This window comes from Micropterus dolomieu, linkage group LG05 (assembly GCF_021292245.1).
Source record: "Micropterus dolomieu isolate WLL.071019.BEF.003 ecotype Adirondacks linkage group LG05, ASM2129224v1, whole genome shotgun sequence".
NCBI classification, from domain to species: domain Eukaryota; kingdom Metazoa; phylum Chordata; class Actinopteri; order Centrarchiformes; family Centrarchidae; genus Micropterus; species Micropterus dolomieu.
The window spans coordinates 6,460,838-6,475,387 of NC_060154.1; the positions used below are offsets into that span (position 1 = coordinate 6,460,838).

Genomic DNA, 14,550 nt, shown 5'->3' on the forward strand with positions numbered 1-14,550 from the left:
TACACTTTTTTCTACCACATCTTTTCCTTCCCTTCGCCTCTCTATTAATGTGCTTGGACACAGAGCTCTGTGAACAGCCAGCCTCTTTAGCAATGACCTTTTGTGTCTTGCCCTCCTTGTGCAAGGTGTCAATGGTCGTCTTTTGGACAGCTGTCAAGTCAGCAGTCTTCCCCATGATTGTGTAGCCTACAGAACTAGACTGACAGACCATTTAAAGGCCTTTGCAGGTGTTTTGAGTTAATTAGCTGATTAGAGTGTGGCACCAGGTGTCTTCAATATTGAACCTTCTCACAATATTCAAATTTTCTGAGATACTGATTTGGGGGTTTTCATTAGTTGTCAGTTATAATCATCAAAATTAAAAGGAATGAACACTTGAAATATATCAGTCTGTGTGGAATGAATGTATACATTATACAAGTTTCACTTTTTGAATGGAATTACTGAAATAAATCAACTTTTTGATGATATTCTAATTATATGAGCAGCACCTGTGTGTGTGTGTGTGTGTGTGTGTGTGTGTGTGTGTGTGTGTGTGTGTGTGTGTGTGTGTGTGTGTGTGTGTGTGTGTGTATATATTTTATCTGGTTAAGTCCCCTCTGGTTTAATAATTTCTGACACACTGACTGTAACTAGAGACACTAGCATTTAATAGCTCATTAATGTTAGCCTCCTCCACTGATAAACACAGCATTAGCTTTGTGGCTAATTTAGCAAAAGGCAGCGTTATCTGCTGTTGGCGATGTTAGAACATATTTAGAAGTAATAAATTAGAGACATTTGAGAGGACCGGTCGCTAGCACTGCCAAATAAATCTACAATCATGACTGTCAGCAGCGTAGCCTCCAACAATAGGTTACTGTGACATTAAACGCGCTGTGAGCCTAGAGAGATGGAGAGGGAAGTTAAAAAACGGGAGGGTTATCAAGTCTGGTCTCCGAAGAGGAAAAGTGATGAGGGATATTTTTATTAATACTTAAATCATGTAACTGACAAAACACAAACTCACTGGGAACACTGTGTGTGTGTGAGAGTGAACAGTAGCTACTCACCATAGCTCCAGCAGAGCCGGCTCTGCGCTCCAGTAGACTGCGGTCAGCTGATGTTTTGTTCTGTGGTGATGCAGTGTTGTTAACAGAGGAGCTGCAGTGCGCCCTGTGGTGGGCAAACTATGCAACACTCATGACCTGAGGGAAACATACGACTCTGTGTTTCTCTTTTTTAATAATCATATCGGCTGTTATAAACCCCAATTCAGATATATCTGCAAGTAGCTTATATCTGCCAATAATATCTGCAAAACGATAAATCGGCTCTAGTTGTTATCAAGGTGATGGATACCACTTGGTTTGTTAGTGTTCCTGGTTGTTGTAACGACATTCATTCAGTATTATTACTGTGACGTCATTATGGTCGTTAGAGTCACCTGAGGCCAAGTCTGAATGTTTGTTCAATCTCCTGAGAAGGGATAAAAAGACAGCATCGTAGGTATGGGATAAGTGTCATCCCACTGTCAAGACAACATTTTGGTCTATTCCTCCTTTACAAATATTACACACAAACACAACGCACATGCATATGTAGTTTTAGTAGAGAGATAACTATACAGAGAGGTATCTAGAGATAAATAATAGAGAAAGGGAGCAAGACTTGTTGCCATGGTGACACACCCCATGTGTATGAGCAAGGTTGTTGAATAAATGACCTTGACAAGACAGATGTCTATCTGCCTATTCAAGCCACACACACACACACAAAGAGGTACAAGCCATTGACACTCCTGAAGAGACTACTTCAAAAAAAAAAAAAAGTACAGCTGAATATAAAGAAACAGAAATGAAGTGTGACATACACACGAGAAAAGGAGAGACAGTATGTCTGACAAAGAGAGATTGCGGGAAACATTGGCAAAACTGTAGCTGAAGATAATTTGAATATGTGGAGTGAGAATATAATGTGAGAAAACATAATGGCTATAATGGATGTAAAGACCAACAGAGCCTTTTACGCAGTCTCACAACCTTTCAAAGCCATTTACTCTTTTCTTTAGTATTTCTGAAAAAAAAAAGAAATGACACAAAATTGTGCAATATAACTGCAACAAAGGCCCTGTCTGGAGTCAAACCAAGGATGTATGGGTTCATGGTTGCTGTCTTAACTCCTAAGCTATAGAGTACCTCAACACCTTTATACTCTTAAACCACCAATAACTGATTTCTTTGGCCACCAGCAGAAAGAAGCTGAAAACACAACACTGACAAATTATTCACCTCACAAAGTTGTAGGAGGTGTGTTCACAGAAAGTGAAGCACATTTTTGCCTTGCATTACTTGCACAAGATTGACTGCTGGTTAAATCTGGTTTACCACAGCGGGATGAACCCAAAATAAACAGGTTTTGCCGGGATTTCTTTGTAATAAATCAAATAAAAGGATGCTGAAATTACTGCATCATGATGTCAATTTGTAAAACATCTGAATTTATACTTTCTCAGCTCTGTCCACAAGACAACACGAAAACATCTTTTAAAATGCTTGTTTTCTGACCTATGACCTGGATGACTGAGAATCTTCATAGACATCCTGTTTTCTGAATGGAGTTTGGATTAAACAGGGTTATGCTATGCTAACTTGTGTCCAGCAATTTCTGTAGCTTTCTGAAACACCTTTCCAAAATGATTAGCCAGGTGTGCAGAGTTGAGAAAGTTGGCAAGAATTATTCTTCTCTCTCATGCTCTCTCAACTTCTCTTTCCTTCTTTGCAGGACTTACTTTTCATGTGTACAACCAAGTGCAACACTATGAATGCCTTCCAGGAAAGATTTTTCAAAAGTTTTCCTCTCTGGCTACATTCCCTCTTCCCTGGGCCCCTTCATTGCCATTTTCCATCCATCTACCAGATTCCTTCCTTTCCCCATCAGCCCCTTCCTTAAAACTATTTATTGCCCTACCTGCCCATCAGAAGCCCTCAGACTTTTTCACCAGATTTCCCACATCAACGCTGCAGTCACCTGACCTTCTGCTCATTCACATACTCACCTGTTTTCACTTCCCTAATTAGTCACTCACTACATATACCAGCCCAGAACTTTCTTACCTGTTACCTATCTGCCTTCCTCAACTTGCCTGTAAGCTATTTTGGTCATTAAACCACTGATCTCATCCTGCTGTGTCGACTGTCTGCATTTGGGTCCTTCCCCACGGTGACAGTCCCATCATTTCAAAGGGGTGAAACAGCTGCTCCGTGATATCATTTGGGTCCAGCGATGTATGACATTGTTCACATTCAATCAAAGCTTGATTAATTCCTGAAATATGATATGAAGTATACTTCAAATATGATTTCTGAATTGTTTCTTCAAGCTCTCTGCTTCATGTACAATGTAATATACAGTAAAACATGGGAGCAAAGAACAGTATCCTCCATTGTAAATCACATTAGAGCAAACGCATTGGCAAACCCAAGAAATAACGTAACATTTCAGGAGAGTGAACACAATAGAAGAGTACTGCAGAAACAGTGACATTGAGAGGGAAGAATAAAAACAGCACTTTCATTATGTGTCACTTTCCCTTATTCAGTCCTTCTCAATTTCTTTCCCTATTCTCTTGTGTGTTTGTGTACAAAATCTGCCTAACCCTTTAACATTTGATTAATTGACACTCTGACACTCTTAACTTGCTGGCACTTTGTCTCATTTGCTTCTTTCACTCAGTTCATGTCACCATTTAAACTCCAGTTCGTATGGACTCCCTAAAAGTGTGCTTGCGTGGCACCCCTCTGTCTTCCACCATAAATCTGTGTAACATTTACATTTTGGTCTTAACAGCATCTAAACCATCTTAGAGATAAAGTGAACATTCATACAACGGAGGAAGGAAAACAAAGTGCTAAAAATAAATCAAAACTGGAAAAAAAGTAACATTAAAAGAACTGTTTTTTTTCCCCCTGCATTTTGGCAGAGCTATTGTTTCAGTCTAATTTCTCATTTCACACCTCTCTGTTTGCCTGTTCAGCTATTTTATTTTACTTATAATCATAATTCAGAAGTGTTTGCCCTCACCAAAAAGGCACTTATGAAATCCCATGTGTGAATTTAAACCAGGTTTCCTTCTGGGACACAAAGTACTCTGACTTATATGTTATATAAACAGTATCCAGTATGTAGATGTCTATCATAGATATGTTTTACTTCAAATGTTTGACCATGTCATGATGTTACATTTGATTTGTTTAGTGAATCTAACCTTCTCTACTTTGTCTTCAAACTAGATGGAATGCCTTTATTTTAGTTTGTTTGTCACATACTCTCAGTGCTCGCAGTCAGTCATACAGTCAGTCGTAGTGGTGCTGTTGTGGTGGCAGTGTTTCTGCACAAAATCAGAGCGTTGAAGGGTTCAATTGCTGACCAGCATGGAAGTGTTTACTGGCTAATCTGAGCTGCTATCAAAATAGTATATTTATACAACTGACAAATAATTGCCAAGTACTCTAGCCTGAAACATTGAACTCGAACATAGTCAGATGAACAGCTGCTGAGCTGTCCTTGGGTTTTACTTCAGATTTTACTTCAGAAGCTAGAAAATAATTGCAGCTGCTCTGAAAGTGTTTTGATTTCACCTGATGCTGTGCTGTGTCTTCTACTGTGCTGTTTATTATTTTCAAACTGTGCTACCATTTTGGTTAGGACTTGCTTTAAAAAGAGAGATTCTCATCTCAAGAGACCCTCCTAGTAAAATAAAGGTTAAGTAAATAGAAAACATATATTCCTCGCAAACACACAGGCAGGTCTCTGTGTTTAACAATATATGTTTAAGGTAACAGAGACATGAGTGTCATTGATCAGCAGCACAATTTCTAAAGTGCTGTACTTATTTTGTTCTAAGAGCCAGTGTAATATATATTTTAACTTTGTTGCTATTAAAAATGCATGTCAAAAATGAAAAATGCAACACTACTTTTGCAAAACCAGCTGGAAAAAAAGGGGGATGATGCATACATCTGTGGCATATTATTTTGGATAAGAATACAGACAGTGGGTTGGTGTGAATGGATAGTACGGTAATGGCGACACGTGAGAACTTTAAATTACTTTTTTACTGTTGTACTTTTTTGTACTCTTATTTATGGAACTGTGTGAACGTTTCCTGAAGTTTCCCTCTGGATGAACTGGGAAGCTTTGCACAGCTCAGAGTTATAACTGACTAGTTTGATTTGGTTATTTTGCAACAGATGGGTATTAAATACACATTATCCAGTAGAGGTAACTACAAAGGATCTGGTATGTGTAATTGCTTTAAAAATAGGTGGTATAATTTATCAAGTTTAAGGCCGTAGAGGGACCCATAAAAGACCTGCTGTGGCATTGGCATTTAATTAACTGAAAGGGATGGCTTTCATACAGCCTACTAAACAATGTAGATGAGACAGGCGTCACCTTAGTTACACAACATGTAGTGACTCAAAACTTCTGTAAGTGCTACAGAAGTGTCAACTCCGACCACCATTACAAGGCTTGTCTTATCCTAAGTGGACTTAAATTCAAATGAAACTCCATACAAGTATATACGAGCTGAATAACAAGCGTGAGTTGTATGCTCAGCACAAGCCGTCCCTGGATAAATACAAGCTGAATAAAGGGGGACATCTTCTTTAAGAACTCATGCGTGTCATGTCAGAAAGTATGATTCAGTTACGGGCAAGAAGACCTCTGACCCAGATAAAGGAACCAGATAAACCATAATGACAGATATATGACCAAATCAGCGTGCCACTAAGTTTGTGGACAACACAAAATGTTTTTGTTTATCTTGTCTGAACAAGATAATGTGCTGCCATACTAGGGCTGAACGATTAATCGTTTTCAAATCGAAATTGCGATTTGAAAGAACGCGATTAGTTAATCGTGAAGAGGCGATTTAAATGTGGGTTAATTATAGAGCGCATCTGACCCGCTTTAAACAGTCGTGCAGTTACAAATTCATTCTGTTGTCATCCTTGTGTGACAGATCTGCTCGACAATCACAAGCGCCTCCTGTTATGGTCCTACTCACCAATCAGCGGGCACAGGGTGTGTGCATTTTACAACAACAAGCAACACTAGAGGAAACGTGTGGGACAATGGCGCCAGCCGGACAGACGCAGGCAGCGGTTGTGCCGCGGTTTTTTCCGGCGTCAACTCACACTGAAATGTTTCAGCAGCGAAGCGTTTAGCCTACACGTTGTTAACATGTTGTTAATTTGTCATTTTGTGTTTTTCAACTACGGAGAACATTTCTCTGTGAGGCCGTTCTGTTCCGCTCTCTGCAGGCTAATGTTAATTTCCACATGGTGCATTTCAGAATAAGAGTGTTTGCCTGTCTGATTTTGCCGACTTGTTCAGATTTAGCTTATTTGTTCAGTTGTCCTTGATTTTTGTGCTTCAACTATGGTTAAGTAGGCTACGTAGTTATATTGTGTCTTTTTTTTTTTGGTTTGTTTTAACTATGTTTATTGTTGATGTACGATCGGGAGTCTGCAAAAGGGGTTTTATTTTGAAAATCGACCAGATTCTCCATGCCGTTCTGTGTCTGACTTCCTGTCTGGTTAAGCTGCTCTGTGCTGCTTGACGTGGCTTCAGTCAAAAGTACACTGGTAGTGAATATTGAACTTTAGCAAAACTTCAATAAAAAAAAAAAGCAATTCGTAATTTTTGGCAGAAAAATCGCAATTAGATTTTTTCCCCAAATCGTTCAGCCCTTTGCCATACCCTGAAAATTCCCCTCTGTGCTTTGTCAATTTCATTCTAACAGAAATAACTCTACTGGTACAGTGTCTTTCTAAAACAAAGTTTACTTAATGTCTTGCAATCAAGACAAAAATACTTTTTTTACACATCCATCTTATTTGTTGTGTTCCATTCATGTTCAGGAGGCAGAGTTGTGTATTGTTTTTATATGTGATTTCCCTCTCTCTCTTTCTCTTTAGCTTGCCCTCAGGGCACCTTTAAGTCGTCCCAGGGGGCAGGATTATGTCAGCAATGTCCGCTCAACAGTCGCTCTACCATCGAGGCTGCCACCCTCTGCGGTTGTCGCAATGGCTATTACCGTGGAGACATGGACAAACCGGAGGACGTGTGCACCAGTGAGTCAGTCTCTCTCTGTCAAACAAACACATATGCAAAAGAACAAAAATACGTACTCAATAAACCTTTCTCAGTAGTGTTGCTTAATGTGATTATGTCTCAGGGTGACCGAGACAGGTTTGTGAAGGCAGATTTTTGGACTCAATGGCTGGCAATACAGAATTTTAGTGATTGACGTCACTGATAGTCCAATATACCATCATTGAATTAAAGGCCAATATCTGCATTGATTTATCATTCCATCCCTGATTTCATGCACATCATTCAGAGCAAGTGTGCTGCTATGTCCCCGTCCTTGTTTGGGGATTTGGGGAGCAGTAAGTAATAACACTGCCACATTCCTCAGGCTTTCCATTGAAGTGAATATGTGTTTAGTGTGTTGAAAAGGCTATATTGCTATGCAAGACGAGGCACAGAGTTTGAAAAACGCTGCCTCTCAGTTCCACAGAGAGATGGTGTAAGTAGGTTGAGACATGAATCATTTGGACTGTCTCTACAGCTAGTCTCAAACTGCGAAACTGGGTGTACGTGTCGAGGCGTGTGTTTGTGTTTGTGCACATCCTGGTGACCTGGATAGAACTGTTTTTTGGGGGCTAAAAAAGCCCATTTTCATTTATGGGCGGCTCTTTATTTTACTGTTTTACATTCATGAATTAAATTGCAACATTATACCAAAAAACATAAAAGGTAACAAAAACTGTTGAATTTTCTCTGTTTTATTTTATCAAGTAAATATTTGCTATATCTACTTTTAGCCCTTTTTTTTTCCTCTTTCGAACTGGTTTTCACCTCTGCCTGTGTTTGTTTTGACTAAATCATACTATACTACTGGACTAATTCATCCAATTGCACACAGTTTGGTTGGCTTTCACACCTAAAGTTCTGTTCAGTTGGAAAAATAATGTAAAATAATAATAATTTATTAAAACGTCCATAGAGGCAAAAGAGTGATTTGCAATCCAATAGATGTAATCCAGTTCAGAAGGATCAAAGCTCTTTTCGTGTCATCTTACACTAGAAACTGTCGTCCTTGTTGGGGCTACATGCTGCAATATTTGCAATATTGCTTTACTTGCAATCAAACTGTGTCACTCATCATTCATTACATTATATGGGAAAGTGATTATGGAACAATTTATGGGGTTAACCTATTCTGACAACAGAGAAACCACATGAAAAGCCTCACCTCAAACAGCTGCAGCACACTCTCAAATTGATGCTGACAGAAGAAAAATCTACTTTCCCAGAGAAAAGGTGTCAAGTGTCAACCTACTCAGCCTACACAGCCTCGTGAATTACCTTGGTGCTTTCAATTCAAGGGCATAAACAAATGGAGTTACAAGTTTTTCAAACACAACAGCAACAGCAGAAAAAGGAGAGTGAGAACTCTGAACACTGTGGGCTAGAACCTCAATACAGGAAGGAGCTTCAGTTTTTTATTTGGTATAAACTCAATCACATATAAAATCAGATCAGTGAAATGGAAGAGTGTGCAGTGTGTGGATAGTTGCCTGATAGAAAATCATTCCCTCAGTATGCCTTATGTGCTGCATAGGTACGGAGGAGGTCTGTGTGTACTGGATGTGTGTGGGTTTTTTTAGTGTATTTTTGTGTATAGGTCAGATTGATACGGCAAAAGCCATTTACAAAACAGTGAAGAAATATGGTTGCAGACAGCAGCACAGATAAGTCTTTGAAGTGCCTCTTTTCTTACTTTTTTTTGCATTTGAATGTGTATTTGCTGTGTTTGGCAGTGTAAAATAATTTTTATTTGTGCTACTCAGATCAAAAGTAAGACTGAGTCAATATCTGTGTCAATACACTGCATCTATGTGTGTATAATGAATGCAGTTTCTGACGGGCCCTCTCTCTCAGTAGGAATGTTTTGCTACTTAGATTTTCAACCCCCTACTGACTGTTTGCACTTTGATTCTGCAGGGTGGGTGTCTCTGAGTTGTTTGACAAATGCACACATACACACATACACATATTCCACAGGGCCATCTCAAGACGTTTCTTATGACTATAATTTAACATATGCCAAGTTGAATATCTATTTCATTTCAACTGCTCTTGTTCCACCATGTCGTGAGGGTGTTGATGTGTGTCGCGGGTATTGTGATGTGTGTGAACAGTGAAGGAGAAGTGAACCCGCTAGGTTTAACCTTGTGAAAACTCTGTGTGTGCTTTTAAGACTCCCTTCAACACCTCAGATCAAAGAGATGAGCTGACAGAAAAGAAAGCGAGAAACTGACTGACTGACAGACGAAAAGACTGATTCTCTGGCTGGCAGAGATGTTAGGTCACCTTCTGACTGTTAGAGACAGGTTTGGCTGAAATCCCACATCTGTACCAGCAGTTCTGGCCGGAAACTGCACTTGGCAACTTTGCATGTAGGCAGCCTCGAAATAAATATTTCCTTGTGAAATGTAGAGAGGTACAAAGTTGCTGCAAACTGAAATACTGAAGTTAAAATAAGTCCTATTTCTCAAAGTTAGTACTGGTATTTATTTTCCTCTTTTAGTCCTAATGCCCTAATTGTTGAATATTTTACATTATCTCACTAATGGGTCAGATTTGCTTATAGAAAAGATGGATGGGTCACAGGACAATGATACTCCAGCTTGTGTACAAACTAATAAATCAGTAAACCTGAAATGGCACACTCCATTTACATTAATCACAATATAAGAGTTCTTGGCCTGCTAGTTACAGTAATATTATATCAACTGAAACATTTCCAAACATAGCTTATTGCTTTGCTTATATAACGGCTTGCTTAGCAATAAAATACCAGCCATCCTGGGATAACAAAAAATACCCATATGTCAGCTATTGTTAGGTACTGCTTAATAAAAAAAAAAATGAATTATTGTTTCAAGTGATTATCAAGTTTGATTGCATCCATGTCTTGATGAGTCAATCCCTTAACCTCCAGTCATCTTTCTCTAGGTGTCCCTTCAGCTCCTCGCAACGTCGTCTCAGTTGTCAATCAGACATCGGTTATGCTGGAGTGGCATTCTCCACGTGACCTCGGACACCGTGATGACCTGTCATATAATGTCTTATGCCGCCGGTGCCACAGCAGTGAGCGCCGGGCATGTCAGCCGTGTGACGACAGCGTGGCATTCGTTCCAGGGAAGCGAGGGTTAAAGGAAACAAGGGTGGAGATCAGCAAGCTGCGGGCTCACACGTCATACACCTTTGACATACAGGTTTGTCCATTGAGCAGAGAGAAATGCTTTTTTTTTTTTAAAGCCTTATTTTTTCTGGGAAGATTTTTTTCAGTGTGCATGCTGTTCAGCATTGTTAAAGGAATGCTCTTTTGAGGATCACACTTACTGCCTTTAGGCTTCAAACTTGAAGCCACCATTTAAGCCTAGAGATTTGAGTGTATGTAATCAATCAATCAATCAAAATGTATTTATAGAACACTTTAGACATTGAAAGTGGACAGAAGGTGTCGTACAGAACAATAAATAAATAAAAAATAAAGACACTAATACATAGCTTACATGATGCATACAATACAAGTAAAAACAATAACAACCATACAATAAAACAATAAAATCAATCAATCAATCAAAAAAAGAAATGTCAACTTCAGTTTTCAAAGGCCAAGGAAAAGAGGTGGGTTTTAAGAAGAGACTTAAAAAAAGACAGTGAAGATGCCTGTCTAATGTGCAAAGGTAGATCGTTACACAGTTTAGGAGCTGCTCCAGCAAAAGCACAGTTGAGCTTGCGCTTTGTTGTGGGCAAACTTAGGAGCAGTTGATCGGCTGACCTGAGAGAACGGGTGGGTCTATAGGGGTGTAGCAGCTCAGAGATGTAGGGTGGGGCAAGACCATTAAGACATTTGATGTACTGACTCAAGGAACCCCGATCAACACGGGGGTCCCAGTAGTTCCACCAAAAAACATCACTTCTGTCTTACTTTCATTAAGACTAAAAAGTTCAAGAGCCATCCAGGCCTTTATGTCGTCAAGACACTTAAGTAACGGTACAACAGTTTTATTCTTTTTAAGTGGCACATAGATCTGACTTCCTTATTGTCCTTATTGTATCTGAGAGGCTGGTGGACCACTGCATACAACACTTTGTGAGAGCGATCCAGTTCAAATAAGCTCAGTTCAAAGCTGGTGAACGAGGATGATAGCGACAACTGCTTACATTTACACCCATTCTTATAAACAGTTGTTATTCCTCCTCCTCGGCCCGACGTCCACGGGGAGTTTAAACAGCAACAGTCATGAAATAAGAGTTCAGAAAACGTACTAGACTCACCAACTCTCGGCCATGTCTCAGTCATAGGCCTACAGAGAAAATCCAATCCCCGGGATGTGAAGAAGTCCTTAAGGACAAAAGTTTTGTTTGCTAGCGATTTAGCGTTTACTAGGCCAACGCTGACAGGAAACGGTGGGTCTACAGCACTGATTGTATGAGGAACCTGACACAGAGGCCGCAGGTTCTGCAGATTTACCCCACGCCAGCAGGGTTGAGGAGAGCAAGGGCCGCATGGCTGGAACACCTCATCCAGGCCAACAACAGGTACCAACCAGGAGTCGAAAGGGTCCAAGTTTTATTTCTACCATAATCAAACCTTACTAGGTCGTTGGAAGAAAACATCATCGGTGCCAACCTGCCAGCTGACTCTCAGTGTCAGGAACAATTCCTGTGCAATAACCCAATAACTCAGCCACCTGTTTACTGGTTACCACTGGCTAACAATTCAGAGCTGCTCATACTGTTGTCATATTGTAGATACTGTATACCAATCCACCTACCTCATGTTATAACTCCTGCACAAAATACCACACACACTGGCGCCATCTCGACCACTATTAGTCCAAATGATCTCAAAACTTTGTGTGATGCTCAAAGGTTGTAATTTTTCACACCACTGCTTGCACAATGTTTAGGAAAAATACTTTGAAATGTAACTTTTATAAAGATTGACTTACTTTATACTGAAATCTATAAAAACTATCTTAAAATATACTTATATATATATATATACAAAATATACAACTGTTACATATTCACTGTGATGCTCAAGGATACTGAGGCTACATAGATGATTGCTGACATGGGGGCTTTTATGCACAATTTGCAGTTACATCATGTTCTCTCAAACCACAAGGCCACCATGATGCCGATAAAGCCAGTACGATGGTGAACCTTTAATCTTCTGCCATCAGCCGCTTTTACAATCAAGGCTGGGTGTCTAAATCAAGGTCAGCTGTGTTGTAATTGTTAAGGTGGAAGAAGCGTGTTACATTACTTTCAGTTTTTGATTGTAAAATGTCATCTAATCTTCAGATCTAAATGTGGCCAAATCTTAATCTTTAGGCCAGAGACCTCCTGTAGCTCAATAAGTCCAGTGGACCTATTAATAAGTAACAGGATTTTTATAGGAATAAAAAAACAGTACATTATTCAATACTAGATCTACTCAATATTGTGGCCTTGATGCATTAGTTGATCCATTTTGAAAGGTTGGGATGGACGGATAATGATATGATAATGATATTGATGATATTGAGCTGAAGCCAGCCACCTTTAAAGATGTAACTTAATTTCCATTGAGATAAGATTTTTCTTTTTTTTTTCTTCCAAAACTACATTTTCCACCAAGTGAAAAAACAGAACTACTTAAACAAAATAAATGGTGGCATCAAAGTTAGGTGCCACTTATTTTCTAACATTTGTTTTGATATTAAAATTATCTGTGTATCTCTCTGTGTCATAGTCACTGCTGAAATGAAGACAGCTTTTTTTGGTAAAACTGATATTTTTGAATATTCAGAAAGTCAAGGAAAGGGGAAACACAAACTACAATGTGAAATGATAACAAAATAAGAAAAACAATCTGTTGGAATGACTTACTCAAAGCTATAGAGCTTTGAGTAAGTCATTAAGCTAGTGCCACTAATTACCACACCTTTGTTCAATGATTTGCTATGATGGAAGACATTGTTTCGACAGTCAAAATGATTAACTGAGCTCATGACAAACAATGTGGCAGCTAATTAGGTGGTCTTTAAAGCGCACTCAGAACCTGTTAATTGTGTCTTTGTGTTGAAGAGATGAGAAAGACGGTGAGACTGTACAGTACTAATAAGACATTGGCAGTGCTTCCACACTGAAATGAAAACCATCTCATTGTTGCTGATAATTGACTCCCCCTTAGCAACCTTAACTCAAGGGCAGGTCAAATCAAATGAAATCAGTGTTTCTGGAGGAAGAACGGAGGCTATGTTTGAAGTTTAGGTAACGTGACCCCCCCCCCGTTATTCAGCATGCCTTTGTTGAGAGAGTATTGCACACAGCTTCAGGGCTTGTCACCAACCACTGAATGGTCCCCAGCAAAATTTTAATTAAATAACATGACACACCTGACCGCGACACAGCCACCTGTAGCTCTCTCGGTTCCCCTCGCTCTGAGACACTTTGCTCTGTTTGACTGTCTCTCTGCTGCAGGATGCTTCCCTCTAAAGCGGCTGTGAGCTGCACTTTCTCAGACATGCTTAAGATAACATTTGTGTGGATTTGTGGTGAGATATCTGTCTGATCAGAAGTGTTCAGATTCGGTTTATTCCTTTTTTGGGCTGGGCTAAGCCCTGGATGCTATAGTGTAGGGTAATGTTAGCAGCTTTGCCTTGATCTAAAACACTACGCCAACCAGATATTATAAGGTTGGCAGACACATCAGTCCCCTGATCCTAAAAGTCTTTTCTCTTGAAACATTAAAATTGAAACATTCTGTTAGAAAATAAGAACAATAAGTCATACATCTAACCTCTGTCTTGCTTGCCCAAGTATGTAAGTTCAGAAGCCAAGCAGTTATTTAAGCAGGAAATAACAGTCTGATTACATTTTACCTTATCATACTAAATAACTAACTAGCTCTATAATGAAGTACAAAAACAATCTGTTTTGTTATCTCTTGGATCAGTTTATTTTTTGCCTGGGACATGTGTCTTTAGCCTCATTCTTTTAGCACAATATCATTCGTCAGTAAAAGGGTGTTTTCAACCTACTCATGGAGCTAATGTTGGCTTAATCAGCTAGCTAGTTACACTGATTATAAATTGCTGGCGACAGTTGTCATTTCAGCCAGTAAAATTGCTAGTTGCTGGCTAGAATTGAAAAGCCTTTTATCTACATCTGTCTGAAATGAAGGGACTGCTGTTATTAACAGTTACTAAGAATTTCGAGTGTTACATCTGCCACTGTTCACCACTGTGAACTGCATGGCTGTTTTTCAATACCGAGTTCGCTAAGTTCGGACTTCTGTACTTTAAAGCTCGGACTTGCGGCTCGGAATTACAAACTCCCAGGAACGGGAGCACGTAGTCCGTCATTCAGCAATTGGAACAACAGCGAACTTGAAGACGGCCGGACCCATTAGCGGGCGGGACCTCACAT

General features: G+C 39.5%; 1 protein-coding gene across 13 annotated transcripts in view; it reads left to right on the forward strand.

Moving 5' to 3' along the window:
- The window catches only part of LOC123970727 (ephrin type-B receptor 1-like), a 102,418-nt gene that overhangs the window by 54,383 nt on the left and 33,485 nt on the right, over window positions 1-14,550 (forward strand). For 12 of the 13 annotated variants that reach the window (XM_046048951.1, XM_046048959.1, XM_046048957.1 and 9 more), the window contains 2 exons: window positions 6,966-7,121; window positions 10,075-10,337. In XM_046048951.1, coding sequence (XP_045904907.1) covers window positions 6,966-7,121; window positions 10,075-10,337 — 419 coding nt within the window. Of the gene's footprint in view, window positions 1-2,763; window positions 3,135-6,965; window positions 7,122-10,074; window positions 10,338-14,550 lie in introns of those variants that run through there. The other variant, XM_046048964.1, reaches the window with a different exon arrangement.